Source organism: Microtus pennsylvanicus, chromosome 1, assembly GCF_037038515.1.
Source record: "Microtus pennsylvanicus isolate mMicPen1 chromosome 1, mMicPen1.hap1, whole genome shotgun sequence".
Lineage (NCBI taxonomy): Eukaryota > Metazoa > Chordata > Mammalia > Rodentia > Cricetidae > Microtus > Microtus pennsylvanicus.
In genome coordinates, this window is record NC_134579.1 from 184,061,951 (window position 1) to 184,087,434 (window position 25,484).

Below are 25,484 nucleotides of genomic sequence, written 5' to 3' on the forward strand. Positions count from 1 at the left end.
GTGGGTCTTCCGGAAATGGGAGATAGAAGGTAATGGTACTTAATAGATTTTTAATGAGTGTTAGAATTTTAATGAATGTTAGGTACTTTATACAATGTCTTTCTAAATACTTCTCAGAAATTATCAAGTTGATGATCCCGTACTGCGGATAAACAACCCTTGATTTGAAATGGGTAGGCAAATCCTGCCAAAATAAATAACCAGATTCCAATCTCTTGACACAGGTAATTTGTGTTATTCATCTTTCTATGTTTGCTAGCTAACAGGGTGAAAGTGTTTAATAACTTAATTTTCAAATAAATACTTGGATTAAGAGATAAATGGTAGTAACTTAGTTAGAAAAATAAAATTGGAATTCCAAACCAGACTGCGAACTGAGAGTCCGCACTCACCACTGTTTGGCCTCCTCTGGGAAGTGTGCAGGGCTCATAGCCAAATGAGGCACCATTGCAGGGAGAGTGCATCAAAGTTCCCAAAAAACATCTCACTCAATAAGGTGCATCTTTATTCTTCTGTGTCATCAGCGATTTCATTAATCTAGAAGAAAGAGCTACTTATTTTTCTCTGCTCCCAGCGTTAAATGCGACTCATAAAGCCAGGTATTTTTTTTAATGGTACGCCTACTATTTGCACATCTTCTTGTGCCTATTAAAACACCACAAATCTTCGCCTGCTGTTTGCTTATGCTAAGGCTTCGGCCATCAGATATGCTACTTTAGCATGCTATGTGGCACGAAGATCCAAGTTTATTCATAATATAACAAAGTAGAGTTTGTTTTTTTGCACAGACTGAAGTTTGTTTCGCTCAAGAATGTGAGTTGGTAGTTATGGCTTCACACCCAGGCAAAGTCAGTACCATTAAACTATCACATTTTCTGTTTATGTTAACTAATTATTTCTCCCATTAAGAAAAGGGGGGATGGTTCTGCTAGCCTGGCCAGAGCACATAATGATTCCCACTGTTGGATGAACACTGTTGGACCTGTCTGCTGAAAAACGCTGTTATTTACCACTCACAAACTCATCAACAGTCCTGGCTCTCTGCAGAATCTGGATCCTCAGCCCTCCCCAACCCCTCTTGTCCTCTGTTCACCTCCACTTGGGAACATGGCCACTTGGAGAAAGGGAAGTTTCCCTTCCCTTAGAACCAGCTGGGGATGCTGACTCAGTACCTTACATGTTAACCCAGAGCAGAATGTGCTCGCTTTATGATGGCGTTTCTATTTGTGGTTAAGGTCAAGATCCTTTGCTCTTGATCCTTCAGACATCTTGATACACTCTCAGGATCAGACTGAACCAGTAGATCAGACGAGGTCATCACAGGAAAGTAATATGATGTTTCCTATTATTCAATTCAACTTTGAAATCTATCCATGAATTGCTATTCTTTTAATAAATAAAGTAACATAATGTGGAGACTCTTATGTAAGTCTTATTAGGCTGAAAGCCACAGTGTCAGTTTTTGCATTCATTGATTTTTTTGCATTAATAGATTTAGAAAAATGTAAGCAAAGACTATATGTTAGGCTGTAATGATTAAAAAGATTTTATTCTCTTATGTTTTATAACTTTCCCTTTTCTTTTTGCTTACCCCAATACACAAAGATACTCCATTAAAAGGGGAATGACAATTTAAAACCTCCAAGCAAACTAAAATTACTGCCAGTGGGAGATAGGCAGGAGCAGAGGGGAAATGGAATGTTCTCACATGAAGGAACCCAGAGATGGATACACAGGCTCTTGGAGTTTGGAATCTGAGTGCAAATTCCCAAGTATGTGCCTAGTTAGAACATTTCTTCTAATATAAAAATTAGTAAGTAAACACATTTGTTTTTAAAATACAGAATACCTGCTCTTTTCCCAACCTGTAATATTAAGAAAACTTAAAGTGAATAGAACTATCAGACCAAATATGTTCTCTCCTTTCCTTCTAACGTTTACAAAGTACAGAGTTCACAGACACTAACTTCACCTGTGGACTTCATTTAAGAAGGGCTTCTGGGGTTGGATTCCGCCCTGCTCTAGCCTCCTCACCTGTCACAGTGCTGGAACCTCACAGGTTCCTTTTGTGCTGTCCCTCGTGGCTAGTTCTTTTTCAGTGCTGAAAGGCCTTTGCACTTACAGGTCTTTGACTAGACTGTTTCTCAGATGCACAAAGATGGCTTCTGTGACTTCTCCTCACCATCCAGGCCTCAAACAAAGAATAATGTCCAAATGCCCCCCCTCACCACTGTGCTTATAGTAGCATCTCTGAGTGAGTCTGTGCTGTGTATGCCTGAGATCTGATTTAATCTATATTTATCTAACTCTGCATTTATGCTTCTATCAACTGGTTAGCACCATGACATCAAGAACTGGGCATTGCCTTCACCCATGTATTCTCTATATTGTACCGAAAACCTTAATTTACAGCCTCTATGGTATATTCATGCACAATGAACTTATTTTCATATTTGATTCATCCTGACCCCACAGATTGGGTTAAGATAAATGTTGCCCTTGCTAACCAAGCTTACATCTAACTACCAAGTGTTCCACATATGGTGAATTTTAGGAATTATACCACTTCTACAGTTTTCTTAGAATTTTGAGTTGACTTGATTTTAGTGAAAAAAGTAGCTATTCACTATTTAATGTTAGCCTCAGCTTAGGTAATTGGGAATTTGTTTTAACATACTTAAAGTATAAAACTGTTAGACTTATTATAGAAAATTATTATTTAGGAAAAAAGGTTTACCAAGTTCCCAGAGAAATTATTCCTATGAAAAATAGTGTGTTTCCTTGCATTATAATAATGGTGGATCACTAACTGTCCAAGACTCAGCAGATGTGAATGTACTTTTACTGCACCTGTTGAGAATTGTGTGAACTCAGGTGGACACTCAGTTTTCCAGTTAAATGTGATAAGCTGGGATAAAAGATATGGCAGACTTGGCCATTCTAACAATTAATCTTTTTAGTTTGATATGATCCAGTAATTTTATTCTTTTTAAAAATGTTTTTCTCTTATTGAACATTGACTTTTTCCTTGCATAATATATCCTGATTATGGCATCCCTTCCCTGTGCTCCTCTCACTTCCTGCCCACTTCCCTCCCAACCACAGCTATTCACGTTCTGTCTCTCATTACAAAGCAAACAGACTTCTAGGGGATAATAATAAAATAAGATAAAACAAAATCTAATACATCATGATAGGACAAAACAAATAGATGGAAAAGATCCCAGGAAAAGACACAAGAAACAAATATAGATTCAGAGACCCACTCATTTACACATTCAGAAATCCCATAAAAACACTATACTGGAAGCCATGATCTATACACAAAAGACCTATAGAGTAAAAAGAGAGAGTGTGTGTGTATACACACACACACATACACACACACATAATATATATATATATATTAAAAAGCTTTGACTTGACATTATAAGATCATAAGACAAGGAACCTCAAAATATGCCCTTGAGTTAATTTTCTGTTGACTGTCTACTTGTCTACTTCTGGGCATGCAGCCTACCCTTAAGAGTGGTTTGCTTCCCCAGTGAGATTCCCCTGGAGGAAACAAAATTTAATGCCTTGCCTATGCACAGGTAAAACACCAAGTGAAGTATGTGTAGGTGTGTATGTGCATGGCGGCATATGTATATGGTATATTTGCATATATATATACACATATATATTCACACATGTGTGTATACATATATACGACCATATGTATGCTTATATATTTAAATAACAGTTGAATTTTAAATCATTTAATATACTAATATTAAACATTATATCTAATAGGCAAATAGCATTTAAAGATAGCAATATTTCTTATGTCTGCATCCATAAATATAGCTGTTTCAATAGATTATCATTAAATAATAATAGCACCATGGGACTGTGAATAAGCAACTTTTTATTCAGTTATCACAGCGTGGGGATCTAAAATAGTGTTGGGGTTGGAAAGATGATCTTGTGGTTGAGAGCTTTCCAGAAAGCATGAGGACCAGAGTTCAGATCCCCAGAGTCCATAAAAATGCTGAGTGGATATTGCCCCTACCTGTAATTAGAGCAGTGGTTCTCAACCCATGGGTCACGACCTTTGTGTGTCAGGGAGGGTCAAACAACCCTTTCACAGGGGTTGCCTAAGACCACCGGAAAACACAGATATTTATGTTACAATTCATAACAGTTGCAAAATTACAGTTATGAAGTAGCAATGAAAATAAGTTTATGGTTGGGGTGACCACAACACGAGGAACTGTGTTAAAGGGTCGCAGCATTGGGAAGGTTGAGAACCTCTGACTGCCTAGACAAGAGGTCCCTAAAGCCAGCTTGCCAGTGAGACTAAACATATTTGGGAATTCCAGATTGGAATGATTGACAGAGATTCCCAAGGTCAGCCTCAGCACTCCATATCCCATCCCCCACACATGTACACATGAAAATAGGAAAAAAAACAACGCTGTATCCAATTAAATAATTATACATGTTCAAATAAGCTTTTGTGCCTACTTTGATATCTATCCCTAACTCTTCCAAATCGTTTAAAAGGCTAGGGAGGCCCAGCCGTGGTCATCAACTTATAAATTAAGAAAAAAAAATCTCAATATTTTCTTGGTGTAGTTACCCAAAATTTGTAAGAGACTATTATGTAGTTTTAATTTTTAATGTTTGATCTATCTTTAAAATGGTCTTGCTAGGCAATCAAGAAACCATGAATCATCCCTAAAGTTTCAGTTACCATAGTATCTCACTAGAATAATAGAAGGAAACAATGCTTCTGCAATCAAGTCTGCTTTGTACATTTCCTAACTTAGTCAAGATAACAAAACCAAAAACGAAACACAGTCACATTTTCTCTAGGAAAATGGATTACTGAAGAAAAGGACATCTAGAAAAAAATTTTGTTGTTTAACTTTCTGTTAAGTATTCATCAATTTAACACTTGTTTTTATAAACACCATTACTGGATGCATCCTTTCAATTATTAATAAAAATCAATGCAATAAATAGTCACTCTGTAGAGAAGCTGGGACCTACCAAAAAGTCTATAAAGAAATCATCAAATCAAATTTGAACTTCTTATCTCAAGAAACAGTGTGTAAGAGGGGCAGGCCTGAACCATGGTGAAAGAGAGGTCTCTTCTCTCTCTTCTTTCTCTCAGGGCTCCTGGGAGGGTCTGGATGAGTATTTTTGTTTTGCTTGCTTCTTTATTTTTTAGTTAAAATGGGATTTGTCAAATTTGTGAATATATAAAATTTTAATTAAATAAATTATAAAATCACAAAATCACTCGTATGTAATCAATACGTATATTGAATTCAATCGAGCCTGTCTTAAGAACCTAAAGTTTATTAAATTTGCATATCTTAACATTTTCCAGCTACAAGTCAATGAGGATCAGAGATAATGATCTGCAACGCACGACAATTTATTTCTTTCACATAGCAATTTAAATAGATGGAAGTTACACTTTAGAAATGGAGTAAAGGAAGGGAGGTCCAGGAAGCTTGCTGTGAGTTGTTGCATGGACTTCTTAATCAATTGGCTTCATGCATCATCAACAGTACAAGTCACAACCTGAAGCTTAGCAGCTAGATCATTGGAAGCCTTCTGAATTCCTGTGAATTTTACCCATTATCTCATTCATATCTGGCCCCTTTACATTAACATTTACCAATATTCAAAGGAAGCTGCCAGACACCAAAGATGTATATTTTAATCTCGATCGCAGCTGTTATTTGTTTAGTAATTTTCAATGTTGCTGAGACCTAGATTTGAGTTTCAAAAATGAATCTTCCTGGTAGCTTCTACTTTCACAGGTCACAGAACATTTGCCACATTAAAATGTGTTAATTTATGGGACATATGCTCTTAAATATGACGTTGCATAAAGAAACAAGGCACCATTGAAATTTGTTCATTATTCATCCCCTTTCTTTTAAAAATTATTCTTTATTTTGTGCTACGTGTCCTTATTTTTTAATCCATCAGGGCTTTCTCAACACCTTACATAGTAGCCACCAGAGATTCCCATGTACATCCCCAACAAACACTCCAAAGTAAGTTCTGTTCCTGTTCGATCATGCCATATTATGCCATGATATTATGATTAGAGTCCCCTTTCTGCTCCCCCAACCTGTTCTAATTCTCCACCTGCAGACTTTCTCATCCCAAGTAGTACCTTCTCTCCCAAGAACTCAAAAACCCAACTTCTCAAACTACTTTCTTATCCAGGTGACTTCTGTTGGTTGCCTGATTACACCACTTTGGTGCTGTTAGAACCCTCATCCAATGCTTACCATACCACTCTGCCTTAGGTTATTGGAAATTACCTTCAGCCTTTTACATAGAATACCACATTAAGCACCTTATGATCTCTAGGTCTGCCAAGGTGTTAGGGGAAAACTGTTTTAATATAAATCATATCACACACTCACGAGATAGAAACAGAATGATTGTCACTCCATGTTCCACAATGGATTCCATAATAGAAACACACCCTAATGGCCCCAGTCTTCCTGAGAGTCCTTATTCTTCCTTTATCTGAAACTTTCAGGCCCTCGCATCAAACTCATACCAGTCTCTTTTCAATTGGACCGATAATGGTGTTTCCTGCTCTAGCATGCCATCGACATGTATGTGTGCTGGTAAACTCCACTTATTTTCTAAGACAACGTGGAAATCACTACAAAGCAAAGCATCCCTTACATCTCAACTGCCCTACCTTCAATGTTCATATATAACAACACAGAAAAAAATTGTTTGATAAATATAGCAATGTATCAGTAAAAATAAAGTCAATAGAATAGGCCCAAAAGAAAGAAGCAGGACAAAGTAAAATTCTATTTTTATTTGTCTTACAATCACAGAATTTTACAGCTGAAAGAGCTCTTACAAGCAATCCAAAGTTTTCTGCGGTTTCCATATAAAAAGTAAAAAGCTCTTGTCTTAAGATGAAGTTTGGGAAATTCGTATCTAGTTGTGTAATACTGACTATAATTTCAGTGATCCTTATACAGCATTCATGAAAGCTCTCACTACAGTATTCACCCATAAAAACAGGATCCCAGAATCTGAACTTCAAAGTCTTAACTTCTGTCATTTCCCATAGCCACCATATAAACTTTCCCAAAGAAAAAAATATTTTTTCTCATTTTTTGCTCAAACACCACTGTCCATATCATGCATTCTCTGACTACAAACAAGCAAATCCTCACCACAAGCTGGGACAACTGAACCTCCCTCGAATTTTCAAAAACTTTTTTCTTAAGGAAAAATACAGAAAGATTTGTTATATCACAATATTGACTTGCATCATTTCACTGGGAAAAGTTTTAGAATAGCAGGGAATTGAGCAAGGTCTTGGCATATCGTCCCATGTCACAGGAAATGGTTACCAATAGTTAGATGCACTCAGGGCTGTTTCTCAGAAGTTTATGAACATCCAAACCCAGTTATTTAAATGAAACATCTCAAGGAATGTTAGTGTTTGAGTCCCTGAAATTGTAAACCACATTAATATTAATAACTGATCTATTTAAAGCTGTTTCATCATTCATAAAAGCTTGAGGGTACATCATTTCAAAATCACATTTTCTTTAAGAAACCGCATTTCAGAGGTATCTATATAACCGTGGGGACCAATTGGATCCATCCTCATTGAACCCGGAATCACTGCCTGACTGAACTGGAAGCAATTTTTTTTTCAAGTATGATCTACTTTTCCACAGACAGGTTTTTGTGGAAAAATCTTTCCAGATTGTACTTACACCTCTAGCTTCTGCTTCGATTTTCATTGCTTCTGAACACTCGGGGCTCTCCTGCACCTTTTGTGTTGAGGGTGTATCCCTCCTTAAAAATAGTTTTTCATTTTTCTCCAAGTCCCCAGTGCTGAGTGCTTGGCATGAAAAATGTTCCTGATACTTGGAAAGGAGTTTCCCATACCAGTCCCTCAGGTCCCATAAAGGCAAAACCTCCTCGTCCACTTTATAGAACCGCTCCACCCCACAGAAGAACATGTACAGGAAAAGCAGCCTTCCCTTCCCCCACACGTTTCCTCAGTTTATTTATGAAACATCTTGGAATGAGAATAAGCTGCTTGTGGTTCCTGTGGCTGATTCGGGGATGGTTTCCTGCAGGCCGGGGAGAAGCCGGTCAACCGAATGACCTCTGTGTGGCTAGCCCATATACCCCAATGGGAAGGTTCTTTGGCTTTATGGGTCCCGTTTCTAACTATGTCTAGAGGACTTAGTTTTTGCAATGAAGAAGTTAATAACCAAATATGACTGAGAAGACAGACTAATGATGTCAAGGTCTATTGGACCTCCTGCCTTCCCTTGCTGTTATACTCGAAATCTGATGTATTCCTCACAGGCTCATGTTCTGAAGACTTGTTGCCCAGCTTGTAAGTGATAATATCTGGGGAGGGGGTGGAGTCTTTAGGTGGGGCCTAGCTGGTGGAGAAAGATATTAACGGGGGACCTTTGCCCAAAACCCAGTCCCCCCTCCCACTTCACTTCCTGGTGGGGCACCATCTGACTGGAGGGCCTTGTTTCTGCGATAGAGTTTAATAATCTTACAGCACTATGAAGACAGATTAATCGTGGTCATGTCTATTGATGTTTATACTTTCCTCTATCAATAAAAGAAGCCAGAAATATGCTAAGATACCTGCGTGTCGACTTCTGCTTATCAAAGGAACATCGTTTTCCTCCTGGCATCTGGAAAGGCCTATAAAGGATTAGCATTGTATATGAACAGAAAATCCATTTGGAAAAAAGATAAGCTTGACCACTACGTGAGACATGCTCTTGTTTTGTCCTATCAGGTGACACATAATTCATGTCTATAGGCATGTTAAATGAGAGAAGCTCAAGTAAATGATGACTCAAATACTTCTTTATGTGTGTTTGTGATTGCCAGTGATCATGTATGATTGTTAAAAATCTGGGAAAGTGTGTTGGCAGTGATCCTTCCATTGAACTAGTCCATCCTCATCCATCCTCAGTAAATACGCCTTTTACTTGAATGAGCAGATTTAAATAGAGTCACAAAAACTCTAAGGTCTCTCCCAAAGGACAAAAGAGCACACATTAATCATGATAAGCACTGACATTTGAGCTATACAGACTTACTAATAAAATTTAAATGCACTATTTAAATAAACTTTTTACATTATTTCAATTTGAATAGTGAGAAGATATTTTCAGAAAATCATTGGGCAGTGACAAGATCCTAATGCAGGTTCTCAATCAGTTTGAGTTGGATCAAAACGTAAACTGGGCTCTTAGGTCAGAGTTGAAAATAGATGTCCCAGACATAACGTCCTTACCCAGCCTCCTCACTCGAAGTGCATGTTATTACACCTGCTGAGAAATCAGAGACATGTGCTTATCATCTGAGACACACATAAAACCATGTCAATTTTACCCGTTTCAACGTGAAAAACAACAACAACTCACACAAACACACATACACACAGAAAGCAACAAATCCCCCATTTTCCACTTTCTTGGATGCTTATTCAGTAAGTATATTTTACTGAGGCTTTTTTGGTGAATTATTTGAATCAAATATATTATAAACTTACAAATGCATGAATGTATGAGATTAAAAATTAAAAATAATATATTTTGTTAGGAAAAATTCCAGCTTAAAACAAAAGGAAGAGAACATCTTATCTCACTCACCCACTATCACCAAATTAAAAACTAATCAAAGTAAATGTTCACAGACCGACATGCCATTTGATTTTATATCCATGGTCTAACTTCTCTTTCTGTTTTCCTATTTTGTCTCTCCAGTGCATCCTAACGTCAGCCAAGGCTGCCAAGGAGGCTGTGCGACGTGTTCAGATTACAATGGATGTTTGTCATGTAAGCCCAGACTATTTTTTGTTCTGGAAAGAATTGGCATGAAGCAGATAGGAGTGTGTCTCTCTTCATGTCCAAGTGGATATTACGGAACTCGATATCCAGATATAAATAAGTGTACAAGTAAGTGCCCGTATCACTTTATATTTTTGTCTTATCCTTGGGGATTTCTCCTGATTAAAACAGCTTCTAATAAACCTAAAATATTCAAAAGCAAGTAATATTTGCTTAATATTTAGAGTAACACATACATAGACTTATCCCTCAGAGCAAAAAACTTTCACTACTAACATAAACAATTCCGCTCAAGTTTTGTTTTTGTTGTTTTTCTGTGTACAAAACCTAAAGTCAAGAGTATGATTATCACTCACTGGACCAATAGAAAATTACAACAGACCGACTGAGTTCCCATTACCATTATAAAATCCAAGTATTCAATGAGTGGAAGAATTAGTTCAGCTATTTTGGCTTCCATACATATCCAGTATAACAATGAAAACACTATTTTGTTAGCTGGAACTAAAGTCTATGAGCACAATCATCTTGTCCCCCAGAAGTCCAGTCCCAGCAATAGAAACCAAGTGACCTTGAAAGCTGCAAACCCAGGAACATCACGTGTCACCATTCACATCCTCTCAAGCCACCACCTGTAACTCCCTCATGTGTTTCAAGAGCCTTACTGTAGCCCTGCTAAGATCTCAGATCAAGAACTGCCTTGGCAATTTTTGTTCTTCACTGGCTCCGTTAGCAATTTGGAGGCTGCTTGTTCCCTTATTCAACATTCTAAAGGTATTCCTTAGTGCCATGTGCCATGTTCCTCTCATCCAGAAGAATAGGTCTCTTGTATTTGTCAGTCACCTGTCTGACAAATTTCCCACATTTATCCATTACTATTGTGATTGTTGTCTTTCCAGAACACCTACCACTCTGGATCCAGATTTCTGTAGCCTGCTTCTGTGGTTCTGGGCTAGACCTGAACCTTGGGCATCTTGGCTGTAAATGACAGTTATTATAGTGGCTACTTTGTTGGTTTATGCTGAAGTTTAGGTAACAATAATGCAAAATACTCATAATAGTCATGGATTATGGTAATGATCACATAAAAGACAATTAATAATGCTTACTGTGAATAGTGGATGTTACCCCCATGAACTGCCATCAACCAACTTTCGACATACAATAGACAGTTGCATACTGCTTGAATGCCCAAATAAGTCTTGAGAACAGTATGAATACAACATCTCTGTATATTTAATTCAAATTATAACAAAATATTACTATCATTTAATGCAAAGAGCTATTTGACCATGTGGACAGGTTGAGTACCTCTTATATAAACTGTCTGTAATCAGATTTGATTTAGTAGAATTTTTGGATTTGGGAATACTTGTATAGAACTTACTGTCTGAATATCTATAATCTGATCATCCAAATCTATAACACTTTGTAACATGATGTCAGTGATCAGAATGTTGCGGATTTTAGAAGAACTTTTATTTTAGAGGCTGAAAATAAGGGAGCCCAGCATATATTATCAAGGTATTTTCATGAGACAATCTGTACCACAATTTTGGAAGTAGTAACTGATGTTTATCAACTAAATGACTTTGGAAGAGTCCTTAATTCAAGTCTGGTAAAATAATATTGATCCCAAACTTGGATGCAGGAGTTTTCAAGTATATAGAAAGACGATCCAGCAATAGTTTGGAGAAGATAGAAGAGTCACAATTCTTTTTCTGTGTTTCTCTTTCAGAATGCAAAGCTGACTGTGATACCTGTTTCAACAAAAATTTCTGCACAAAGTGTAAAAGTGGATTTTACTTACACCTCGGAAAGTGCCTTGACAGCTGCCCAGAAGGGTTAGAAGCCAACAACCATACTATGGAATGCGTCAGTATTGGTGAGGAAGGCTTCTAAGATTTAGAATGAATGAGACACACTTCAGATGACAATAGCAGTCTCTATGAAAATCCTTCCCAAAGCCATAAGAGGCTCTCTCTAATACCCTGTCCATCTTTGCTTACAAAGATGCTGCCCTAAATCTATGTTCGCAGAGCCATATTCAGTCTGCGTCATGAGAAGGTTAAGAGTGCTCTGAAATTTCTTAAGGACTACTTACTACTCTTCTAATCATCAAAGATTTGTTACATTTCAGAGAAACAAGAAAGAAGGGCCAGGGAGAGAGCGGAACTCAACTAATTTCCACTTTTAACCAAGAGTTTTACAAAATCCTTAAATTTAATAACAACCTATAATCGAAGTTGGTTTCTCTTGAAAACAGTCATTAATGCTGTAGTGTTCATCTTGTACAGGTATTAAGAACAAAGAGAGAAGGGGGAAGAGAAAATTTTAGACTCACTCAAACTGACAGAATGAGACAATCCCAAGTGTGATTAATGGCAGGCCTGGTTTTCTGGAGTGGAGGTCCCTCACACAAGTTGTCTGTCTAAATAACAGATCACTGCCAGGCTAGGTTTTCTCTCTTTTAAGTGCTCCACAGCTACTAGAGCTATGAGTTGGATGCACACTTGTGGAACAGATGCGAAACTGAATGAGAAAACAGCAAAGGAAAACTCCCAAGTCCCTTGGGCAGTGGCTGCAGGAACCTTTGATGCTGACCCAACTCTGGCATGTGTACACAGAGCCTCCTGATTCAGTGTGTGATAGTCTCCAGGACTGCCTCCAGGCTCCCCACAGGATGCTTCTGTTAGAATCTAAAGTGTTGGAGAAATAATTATAAGTTAGTGGCTTAACCACTTCACGACAACCACAACTTTTATTTCTGTACACTCTTTTTGTCAGAAGAAAACCAGCGTATGATATTTCAAAGTTAACCTTATAAGCACTGGAAAACAGCAATCCTAAATCAGTCTGTGTGCCTTTATGTTCGAGTTCTTTCTCTAGTCAAGAAAAGCACAGAAAAACAATTTACAAAGGGTAAAAGGTCCATGAGATCTCTTCTGGCCTACTCACCCTGAAGGTTGATAATTAGAGGTAGTAAGTTCCAAGCAGTGGAAAAATACAGGAAACACTCCGTAAAATATTCAAGAGCAGATGAGTTACTGGAAGTTTGTGGGATTTCTTTACCCAGAAAAAAGGACAGGTATTTGAGTTTTGTTAGTTGTTGAAAGTGCAGGGTTCAGTTTTTAAAAGCTAAATGTTCATTAATACTTTCCTATCAGAGAGAGGGTGTAACAGCTGGCACTGTGGGATTAGCTTTCAAAGAAAATTGGTTTTATATCTTTAGAGTTACCAACTTTCTTTCTTACCATAAATTTTAGGTGATGGATTACATATTTTAAAATAGGCACTAGCAGCCAAATGGTCATTTATTGAATAAGTGACCCAGGACACTGTTGAATTTCAGACCAGGTGCTTTTGCTTAGGACTGGCTCTTTTAGCCTGTTCCCTAAGGGAAAACTTCTGTTATTTGGTATTGGGTCCTCGGGCACAGCAGGCACACACAGGCTTGCCCCAGGATTATCAGAGAAAATGATAGTGTGCTTCAGTAGACAGAAGATTATCAAAGTTGTCCCTGAAACAAGAATGGAAGGTTAGGATCCAAAGAGTTGAAATGTTGGCTGCTTCCTATTGGAAGGTCAATTTAAGGTTTGTTTGTTTGTTTGCTTGCTTGTTGTTGTTTTGTTTTTGTTTTCAAGACAGGGCTTCTGTGTAGCTTTGGGGCCTGTCCTGGAACTAGCCCTTGCAGACCAGGCTGGCTTCGAACTCACAAAGGTTTGCCTACCTCTACCTCCGGAGTGCTGAGTTTAAAGGCATGTGCCACCGCCTGGCCCATTCTTAAGCATCTTTTAATAACATTATGTCCCAATTCCACACTGCTCATCTAAGCTAAATTGGACATAAATCACATTTTTATGTTTGTCTATCATTTTTCTAAAGTTTCCATTTTTATAAAATTTATAAATTAAAACTTATAAAACATTATTATTTGGAGCATGATCAGCTTTTCTAAAGTATTTCTGAAGGAGAAAGATCTCTTCCCTTCATACAATTTTAATAATCTCATCTAAAGATTTTTACTATCCAATCTCTTCAGTCATATTTCTTCCTCCAATGGAATTATCTAAGATTTACATCCGAAATTTCCCTTTATAACCATTCAGCTTCTGATTCCTTCGAATTCTGATTTTAGATAAGTAATTACCTATGCTGTAATTTCTCAAATCCATTTTTACAAAGTCAAATTATGTATTTGACTTTTCATCTTTGTCATGAAAGACCTGAAGTAGTCTGGCTTCTATATTAAATAATGTTTTTCTAATTCATCCTCTTAATTCTAGTGCTAAGCACATATACAATGTTAACTTACAGACAACATTTCTTCTTCCCTTTGCTTTCTTGGAGACTTTCTAATCTGTTATACTCTTTGATGATTAATTTAGGGAGAGGATGCTAGGAGAAATTTTTCATAATTTGCAGAAGATTATACTATCAAATACTGTAGCTGCTTTCTTCTGTGATCAAATTCCCAAAGGTATAAGTGGATATGAAATTTATTTTGAAGATGGTTCAATAATGTTCATTGAAGTTTACAGAAAGCAATTCACTTTTACATGGTTCTTTCCTGCATTCAGATACCTAAAAGTGACTAAAATACCTATTTAAAACAAAGAACATTTTAGATCTCTAGGTTTAAAATAAAATTTTAATAAAAAATGTACTTATATCTACAGATTTAACTTTAGATCTTTAGAACACTTAGGTTATTGTTTTTAAGATTGTCATCAGAGATAACATTCTTGCAAAATAACCCATTAAGTCAGGGGACAATGGGAAAGGTTACTGGAAAACTTATTCTTGTGAAGACAAGTTTGTGCTACCTCAAAGGTTTACAGTTGGAAGCAATTTCCGTTGTTGTAAGTGTGGAGGCTTCATGGTATAAAAACAGGAACAGCGTTTTCAGTCCAGCCAGGGTAGCACACACATTCTGGTAATCAGGAGGAAGAGGCATGGGAGCATAGGTCAGAGGCTAGATACAGCTGCATATAGACTCTGCTGGAAGGAAGGAGGGAGGGAGGGAAGAAATGGGAGAGAGAAAGAAAGAAAGAAAGAAAGAAAGAAAGAAAGAAAGAAAGAAAGAAAGAAAGAAAGAAAGAAGGAAGGAAGGAAGGAAGGAAGGAAGGAAGGAAGGAAGGAAGGAAGGAAGAAGGCACTTTGGGAGTGTTCCTTTTCATTAAAAGTACAAATGTCTACTATTGCTAGAAAAGCTATTAATGAAAAGCAGAGAAACTACATTCACACAAAGGAAACAATTTCCACATGAGCTTCAGTGGGGCACATCCTGCACTTTAAGAACCACATAAGGACATTCGGTCCAGATGCAAGTTATCAGCAGTCCCTGACCAGAAGTTCAGTGAAGTGAGAGATGCTGCTGCTCATTCACTGAGTCATAAATAATACTTAGGTATTCAGCAGAATGGGAATAGGAAGGGCACTGAGCATTGGACAAAGACATAGATTCCTTTTCTACTTGTCATTCTCTATCTAGCACAGATGTTCTCAAATCAAACAGCATTTCCATCTGCACATAACATCTCTTACATTGTTAAGAGGGCACATTTGCTTCACCCTAAATCTTCCACAGAGCTTGGCATTGGTGGCATAAGCCTTTTATCTCAGCAGAGGCTAGTGAATATCTGTGAGTTCAAGGCCTGGTCTACACAGCAAGTTTCAGGACAGACAGAGGTGTTACAGAGAGAAATCCTGTCTTGAAAAACCAAAACAAACAAAAACTTCATTAGAAGATTTAGGGAAAGTTCTAGCATCCTGTGCTTTATTGTGCCTTGCTGTGGGACAATGGTCTTGCATCCTGTAAAGATTTGTCACTTGTATTGGCTTAATAAAATGCCAACTGGCCAGTAGCCAGGCAGAAAATATATGTAGGGTGACCAGAATAGGAGAATCTGGGGAAAGGAAAGGCTTAGTCTACAGTCATCACCCAGAAGAAGAGAAAACAACATGAGGATGCCTCACAAATAAAAGGTACCAAGCCACATGGCTAACAGAGACAAGAATTATGGTTAATGTAAAACATAAGAGTTAATAAGGAGCCTGTGCTAATAGGCCAACCAGTTTTTAATTAATGTAACCCTCTGTGTGTCTCTTTTGGGACTGAATGGCTGTGGGACTGACCGGGAGAGCAACTTCTGTCAACAGTGCCTTCCAGATAATTCTGAAATCTGCTAATGTTTAATTCGCTAGTCAAGAATGACAATATTCCTCAAGCTCTATTATCACCCAAAATTATAGCAGTGCTATGAAATTTACAAAGCATTAATTGTGAGTAGTCATGTTAGTGCCTGGGTTAACAAGGTTCATTGCAGAAAGCCAATTCAGTGCAAGTATGAACTGACCCAACATGTGTACTAGAAACACCCTACTTCTGCCCCCTTACTTATGTTGTCTTGCCCAACTTTGATAATGCAGAATTTCTCCTAGAAACTTAGATGTATGGAGGATATATGCCGTGTTTTTGTGTGTTTTTTTGTTTGTTTGTTTCTTTCTTTGTTTGTTTGGGTTTTTTTTGTCTGCTTCCTTGTTTGTTTCACTGACAATCTTGCCTGTGCCTGCGAGCCAGCTGAAACTGTTTCTCTTTGCTTTCAGTGCACTGTGAGGCCAGTGAGTGGGGCCCTTGGAGTCCATGCATGAAGAAAGGAAAAACATGTGGCTTCAAAAGAGGCACTGAAACACGGGTCCGAGAAATCCTACAGCATCCTTCAGCTAAGGGCAACCTGTGTCCCCCAACCAGTGAGACAAGGACGTGTATAGTACAGAGAAAGAAGTGTTCAAAGGGAGAGCGAGGTAAAGACACACTAACAAAATGTGCTTCTCTGAGCCCTCACACCTTGATCCATATTTCACTTTATATCTTTATGTGGGATACTGGCTTGTATTCCTCATATCTGAAGCGCTATTGTGTAGAGAAAAGAACATTATGGCTCCAAGTTTCAGATCACATAAGTGATATGGTTTTTTAGTATGGAACCTGATCTCAGAACTTTAGAGCATGATAAAGGTACCTCATTTCAGGAGATTTCTGATAAAGCATTAGGGTTTGACTTTTTTCCCCCTGTGATATGTCTTGTTAGTGTCTAGGAACGTTTGGGAAGTTTTAGAAATACAAGGTGAACATCACCTGGTGTAAGACCAGGACAAAGGGATACCCCTGTCAACACATTCCCTTCACAATTGCCTATAAATTAAATTGTTGCCAATGATCCTAAGTCTCGTATTTGACCAAGACCATTGGGAACATTCTGTCTCAAGTTGCTCTTATATACTTCATGTAAGGTTGCAGAAGCTATGAGATCAATATGATCTATGTCAGAATTTGTCAAAATCTTGTAAGTAACAAGGAGAAATTTACCTTGACAATAGGGCATGAGTGAAAATAAACTTCATTTAAAAGGACAGACAGCAGTTGCTGGTTTTTTTAAATGATCATTTTCCCATATTGCTCAATCACACCCCCAATATGACTGCCTAGAAATACGTTGTATATCTTTAAGTAATTATAGATAATCTTCTGGTGAGCCTGCAAATGACCCTCTCATTTAGCTAATTGACAGGAGCTGGATGCCTCTGCGGCTGAACTTACTTAGTTTATTTCAGTCAACAGGCATTTATTAAGCTCTTATGTTTGTGACCTTATATTATGCTAATCCCAAGAAATTCGCAGTTTAATAAGATCCTCTCTAAAAGTATTCTGAATTTAAACTCAGAGTCCAATGGGAAGCTGAGATATTTAAACAGATGATCACAATATCCGTTAGTAAAGGAATTTCTTGGGAATACAAAGGAGAACAAAACAAACATGAACATTGTTTATAGACAAAAATAATTTGGGTCACCTGAGCTTTGCAAAATACTTTTTGTTGTACTAGGGAAAGCAATTGAAAATGTTTGGAGACTTCTATTACCATTGTAATCAATGCTTACAGTACTAAGATTTTTTTGAAGATATGGGTTACACTAAAGAGAACATCAAACTTTTTAAAATTCATAATAGGTTTTGATTCAAATTTAGTTTCAGGAATGAAATTTGGCCAGTGAAAAAGGTCTTTTAGCGTTTGTTACCAATTAATTTAAAACATCCTAGATTTTTAAACTTGGCTTTGGAAGTCAGCTGTTTGAGCACTCTGATGGTCTTCACCCATGCCACACTGTTACTTCTATTTACTGAATATTCTTGAAATTTAATGAGCTACTTGTGGCCTTTAATCATATTCTTTCTATAAAATCTACAGTAGCAATCAGTATTTTGTACATTTTTCTTTAAAAATATAAATGACCTAAAGCTTACCCCATAAAAATTAAGTTTATATTATCTTTTCTCTTTTATTGAGTATATGCTTTTCTAATATACTTTGCTTGCCCCTTCCATAAACAATGATGTCTTAAGTGTCACTCCTTGAAGCTAGCAACTAAAAGAGAAATTATGCCATAAAGATGTTTGAGTGGCAGTCTGTAATTTAAGAGATCACTTCAAGTTTGATTCTGATCTTTGTTCTTCAGGATACAGAAACTCTACACTGAAAAACAGAACTGTATACAATTAGAACAGCAAAAATGTTTTATTCTTTTTTGAGTTTGATAAATGCACAGACTAAAAGGACTTGTGGATCCCCTATCATGAAATTTCCAGTCTCATTTCTCTTTTTCTTTTTCTTCGTTTGTATTTCAATGTGCTGGTTTCATTTTTTAAAGTGGGTTGAAAATGCAAGGAAGAAATAAAACCACACTCTTAATTCATCACCTACTTAGCACATTCCTTAACTTCTTTTAATGTCTACTTATCTAATATTTTACATCAATAGAAAGAAGCCCAGAAAGCAAGTAGCTGTGACCTATATATACATGCACACCATCAGCTATATAGGGCATGGGAATCTTACCCAAGCCCTCACTAAGCTTGCATACACATTTATGAAATATGGATGGTACACCATGAAACATTTTAAATTATAAGTGATAAGGGGCATAAGCAGTTAGAAAGGAAGGATTCCAGCAGGCAAAGTTACCTAGAAGACTGGTGACCTAAGGTTTCTGGAAAAGCTGATCTTTTTTATCTTAGGAGGCTAAACTTAAGAACCCTTCAGGCAGTTTAAAAGATAAGCACCGTAAAATGATAAAGACAAGATCTACCTTCTGGCCTATCTACCTACCGCTTAATTGCTCTGATTTCAGATTAGAGATGGAGAGAAAAAGGAAGAGGTTTTTTAATTGACGAGTGAGGCAAAAGACCAGATCTTTGTTATAAAATGCACCCACAAATCTTGATTTGAAGCCTGCAGCTGCTTATCTGCCTGAAAGAGAAACACTGGACAGAGGCAGGTCACTCTTATTTCGGAACAGGTGCAGAACTTGTTTTCAGGATTTCTTTTCTGCTGTGCTCTAATTACCAAAGGCAGAAGCTCCAGGGAAGAATGATAAGATCCAGAAATGACTTTTTTTGAGGAGCGCTCAAAAAAAGTTCAATAGAAGGAAATAGTTTCTAGATACAGAATGGATTGTGTTTTGAAAATGGATTGTTTTTCTGACTCGTATTTTTCTTGCACTTTTAATAACTATGGGAAACGAGACTAAGGATGTCAATGTATGCTTTTGTATTCCTAATTCCTAATTATAACAAAGTGTACTGTTTGTTTACAGTTTGGGATTATCTTCCTTTATCTGGCATACTCTTTTTTTTAATTAGTTTTGAATTATTCATAAAGTACTCTTACAAAGAGCTATTACTCTTAGAATGTGTTTCTGTCTTGAATGGCTGTTAACTTAATTACATATTTGAAATATAGAACATATAAAATTTGTTGTAAAAGGTTATATAAGAAATCATATAGCCTTGTAGCATCTTGGCATTAAAAATATATATTGAAAGAGTAAACAAAGAGATCGTGTGCTTTCAGTGACTTTCCATCCAAAATTTTTGACTTTCTGACATGTTCAGTGTAATCTTCTTAGGGGAAGTGAAACAGCATGTGTGTATGACCACATTTAATGTAGGGCAGTGTGTGTGTGTGAGTGTGTGTGTGTATGCATGTGCATTCATGCACGCACATGCATGCACAGGCATGCACTGGGAGGAGAACCGATGTGTTTCTTACTTACTTGTAAATTCCATCAATTTATGCTTAGGGAAGTTAAGAAACAATGAAGAATTTTTTTTTAATTTGTGAAAACGATTTTCACTAATCAGAGGTGTCTTTTTGTTGAGATGTATTTATACATATTCATGAAATTCATTATGATAATCTCATATATATTCAATGTATAATATTCAAATAATATATAAACACTTGTATTTTAATAATAATCTTTATGTATTAGGAATTTTATACTCTTCTTTTATAGTTATGCACAAATATATCATAGATTGTTTTTAACAATAATTACTCCACTTTTCTAAAGAAAGCCAGAAAACAACTTTTAACTTGACCTTTAATATCCAAATCTTTCTGAGAGTTCTGTGCTGCCCACATTTGTGGGTCTGAAACTAATCCAAGATCTTTTATTTGTATAAGTGATACCATAACGAAGTGGAAGAACACAGCCAACATCTGAATGAAAATAGAAAAAAGTGCGTGCATGACAGTTACTAGATTTCTTGTCTTTTACACATTTTACGCTTCTACTTATGCTCACAAACAACTTTTTTACTTCTTCTTCCTCTTCCTCTTCTTGATTTTTGAGACAGGGCCTCTCTAAATAGCCCTTGCTGTTTTGGAACTCTCTATGTAGACCAGGATGGCCTCAGACTCACAAAGGTCTGCTCTGTCCCACCCCCCAGGTGCTGGAATGAAAATTGTGAACCACTATTTGCCGCACTCTCAAGCTTCTTAGTGCCAAAAGAAAGGTTCTACAGAAAATAGGATGATCTTTATTTCCTGGCTCATGTTCTTTGGTTTATATTACTTTGTTTATCTCAACTCGTACTTGTTAATGCCTCTTTATAATTAAAACCAACTTTATATCACTTGCATTTTGTTAGCTCCCTAAGAGGGGATATTATTAATCTTGTTCATAATTCTTGGTGGATAGTTTTATGGCATAAATACTTGTGTTAATATTATTCATATGGACTTGTCCTCTCTAAGGTTACAGAAATATTTGTATTGACTTCTGTGTTGGCAGAGACCTTGCCATTGCTATTCTAACCATAATCTACCCAAATGATTCTTGCAAATGTCTATTTTCTTTGAGGTTACATTTTGGGGAATGACAAATTTAAATATCTAAAGCTTTCTATCTTTTAATCTCTCTCTGTCTCTATTAGTCTCTCTTTCTTTCCCTCCCTCCCTCCCTCCCTCCCTCCCTCCCTCCCTCCCTCCCTCATGTGTGTGTGTGTGTGTGTGTGTGTGTGTGTGTGTGTGTGTGTGTTGGGGAGGGGAGGCCAGAGGTTGACGCTGGGTGTCGTTCTTGATGGATCTCCTGCTTACTTCTTTAGACAGGGCTTCTCATTTGACCTGGAACTCAGTGATTAACTAGAATGGCTTAGCAATGAGCTACTGGGCTCCGTCTCTCCCATTCAACCCAGGTCTGATGTTGTGCCTTTTACAAGGCTCCTGGGGATCTGAACTCACGCCTGATGCTCGGGTGTCAGGGACATAATCATCTGGCACATCTCTTTAACTTTGTCTTTAATGAGTTTAAAATAGCACAGTTTTGTTACATGAGAGTACCAACTTACTACAAATAGCATTCTTCAGCCCTTAATCAAAAAAAGATTAGTTTTACCTTCGTTTAGATACTATCTTTGAGAGCTGTTTTAATAGATTTACCCAACATACCAAGTAACCTCAAACAACCTTAAAACAAGAACCCATCCATTTAAAAATCAGTATCTGGGCAGTTTAAATAGACATCCATCCCCCAATTCGGCTCTTAGCTAGGCTCCTTCATGTGTCTGTGTGGCTGAATGCTGAAAAAACTGGGCTATGTTCAATGTCAGGAAAGGTCCACCAAGTCCAAGGGAGAAAAGTGAAGTAGTTTTTCTTGAGGATATACTTAGAACTGGCAAGCTTTTATTCCAACAACCATCTGTTATCCTGTGCTAGTCAGAAGGACATTCCTGACTCACAAGGTGAGAAATAAATTGCACCTGCTTCCTGGCGCAACTGTGATGTTACTTTGCAAGGTGCCTTGTAAGCACTAGCAGGAGGGGAGGGACATTTCTGCCACCAGATATCTTTGTTGTTGTTTGTTCTCAGTTCAATAAATGCGGTCACTTAGTCTTTACCAGTTTCTTATTGTGATGCTGTCTCTACCTTTCTCATACGTAGTGTAGATGTGCAGCTTATGATTTCTACTGTGCCTTATGCGTAGTGTGAAGTGTACTACTTAGTCTTCCCACTGATGCTACGAAATACCTGACACCAACAAACAAAACAAAGCATAACAACAACAACAAGAAAACACTCTAAGGAAGAAGGGTTTCTTTTGAGGTCTTGGTCCATCACCCCGAAAGCCCTGGCAACAGAAGCTTGAGGCAACTGGTTACATTGCTACTTCGGAAGCAGAGAATGAGATGGATACTGGTATCCAGCTAACTCCCTTTCTCCGTTGCATTCAGTCCAGGATCCCAGGCCATGCAATGGTGGCACCCCCACTTGCGTGGCTCTTCTTACATCAGCCAGCATAACAGAGACACTTCCTGGTAGATATGCGCAGAGGTTAATTTCCACAGTGATTTTAGACCATATGAAATTGGCAGTCAGAGTTAACCACCACAAGAAGACTAAGAAGAAACACTTAAAATGCAGGCCAAAGGTCTGGAGAGATGGCTAGGCCATTAAGAACACTGGTTGCTCTTTCAGAAAATCCAGATTTGATTCCCAGAACCCACATGGCAAATCACAAATATCCATAACTCCAGTTCCAAGAGATCTGATGCTGTCTTCTGACCTGTGAAGACACCAGGCACATATTGTGGTACACTCTGACTTGCAGGCAAAACATCCATAAATAAAATCATAATATAAATAACTTTTAGAGCCAGGTCGAGATATACTAGGTAAATATTTACTTAGGTACCACTTTGTTCTAGGTGTTCTAAAGTGTGGTGACTGCAGCAGTGAGAAATTTTTAAAAAAAGCCTCTCCCCTTTCACCATGATTTTCATATTGTAGGCATTAATACGGTGCGTAATGTTCCATACAGCTGTGACCACCCTGTTCAGCTCTCTTGGATCAAAAACCTGTGTTGAGAGTTTTCATTTTCATGATAAGAACGTTAGTAGCTGCAGTGTTCATTAGAGTTATCTCACCATTTACAAAGGCATTTGTTTATGCTGGCAAAATTAAAATAGACCTGCCTATGCTTTGCTTTAGTCTCTAGGCAAATATATGCATTTTCCTGTGACGCCCATGGTGGTGAACTAATGTGTGTTTTCAAGTGGCTGAGTAGGGTTAAAGGTACAGCTTGTGTCTGCAGGACAGAGCTTGAGTTAATAGGGTCTTTGGAGAAATGACCCTAAGACCTTTGGCTTCATTCATAGCCTGCTCCAGCCAACTGAGATTCCTGCCAATTAGTAGAGTTCCCTAGAGAGAGAGACTCCAAGAGCGAGCATCAGCATAAATTCAGATTCTGGACCCCCAAATGTAGCTTGCAAAAGTGTAGCATGAGGGCCCAGTTGGTCCTTGGCTAATTACAAAGTAAACATTTCTCAGCCAAGAAGACACTTCCTTCTTTCGTGGTCCTGTCTGGCTCCCGGCAACTGGACCACTCTTAAGTTGCTGAAGCCTCTTTGGCATAGGAGACACAGCCCCACATTTGTAGATACAAAATCTCAGAGATCATTCTCTTTCTCTTTCTTTATTTACTGCAGCAACTTCTCAGAAGCTTTAGAGACAAAGTGTGTGTGTGTGTGTGTGTGTGTGTGTGTGTGTGTGTGTGTGTATGACAGAATGGACTGCACACCTTCTTAGGTCTCCCAAGAGGTGTGAGGTAGCAGATTCAACTGGGTTGCAGTTGATCTCTAGGGCATCATTGGACAGAAATGCTCTCTTGGTTACATTAAAAATTGTCTGTTTACTATGTCATTAAGATGCTTTGTCTGATGCCAAACCATGGCTGTGGAAACTAGGTTATGTAAATATCAGAGTTTCTGGATTTAAAAACTGTATACTTGGGGCATTACAAATGAGAATGTCTCACTCAAGCTTCAGGGATTTAGTCCTGTGTGAGTCTTAAAGCAAGCTCTCAGAGCAAGGTGTTTATTTTACTTGAACAAATCTAAGCTTGGAGTTCCCAGCACAGCATCTTGCACCAGTAAGCTTCTGTGTTAACATGGCAATTGGATGTGAAAGGAAATTCTATGAAACCCCTTTTGCTTCCTCAAGTACTTTCATTTTTCAATTCAATTCCTTTCAACAATTTTTTCAAAATTATCCTTATTCCTTCTGATGTAAATTGAAAATATTTCTCAATAATTTTTCTTTCTGATTACAGCATCTCTAAAAATTATTCATTATCTATATGAACTGGTTGCCAGGATTGAAAATTATGTACCAGTATTCATCGGGACCTTTGAGTTGAAAATGACAGATTTGAAATTATCTTAAGCAAAAGAAAATAATAGGTTTTAAGCATAGGATTTTGTAAATGCCCAAGGTCATTAAACCATCTTTTTTCTCTCGTTTCACCTTTTCAACTCATCTCTCCCTTCCTTTCCCTGTTTATAAGTTTGTTATCCACTGCTGTCTTTCTGGAATTGAGAAGAAATCTGGCTCCAAGTAGCCCCAGTCTGTATATTAAAGTCTCAATTTAAAAGGACAGTTACCATTATTTTCCTACCCATGTGTCCTATTGTATGCAGGATTCTAGTTGGTCAGCTTGAATCACATGTCCACTCCTTGAACTAACCACTGCAATGGGCACTTACAGTATTTTGATTGGTCTTACTTTCAGTTGGTCACAGTCCTACAATTAAAACTGGGTACAAGTGGTTCATTGTAAATGGTGGATTGAGTTACAAATAAAGATGTATATTTAAGTGACTTAGCTCAATAATGCATATGCAAATATGGAAACATACTCTTTCATAAGATACCTTCCAGCCACTATTTGTGAAAAAGCAATTTAAGTGATGAAGTTCAAGCAAGTCTTTTTTTTTTCCAATTTTGACCAGATGTGCAAGTCCAGCTTAATGTTAACATTTTCATTTAACCAATTTTTACAGTTTTAGGGTTTTAAAAACAACTTTATGGGATTAAACTGACTTTAACTGATCCCACTCCTCCTGGAATGGTTTCTGGGACTGATTTACGAACTCCAGTGAAAACATACTCATTTCCATTTCTAGCTGCTCCGGGTTCCTGTGAGACACACAGTGTGGTTAATGACCTTTTGCTTAATTATTCACCATGCCACTGGAACTGTAAGATTAACTCCAACCTAATTACTGAACTCTGTGTTTATGTTATATATACACCACTGGGTCATAACTCTAGCCTCTGTGAGGCCAGCTCACTATAGCAGAAAAAAACATGTCCTATGAAGAGTTGTTTTGTTTATTTATTGTTTCTCAGAGAGGAGCCTGAGTTTTTTTTCTGTTTTATTTTTTTTCCAAATAATCAGATAAACAGAAGGGTTGCT

At 37.5% G+C, this 25,484-nt stretch overlaps 1 protein-coding gene across 3 annotated transcripts in view; it reads left to right on the forward strand.

Annotated features, from left to right (window-relative positions):
• Rspo3 (R-spondin 3) overlaps positions 1–25,484 on the forward strand; it is an 83,557-nt gene that overhangs the window by 20,908 nt on the left and 37,165 nt on the right. For all 3 annotated transcript variants that reach the window (XM_075946566.1, XM_075946551.1, XM_075946559.1), the window contains exons 2-4: positions 9,801–9,992; positions 11,623–11,769; positions 16,494–16,691. In XM_075946566.1, the coding sequence (XP_075802681.1) occupies positions 9,801–9,992; positions 11,623–11,769; positions 16,494–16,691 (537 nt within the window). The remainder of the gene's footprint in view (positions 1–9,800; positions 9,993–11,622; positions 11,770–16,493; positions 16,692–25,484) is intronic.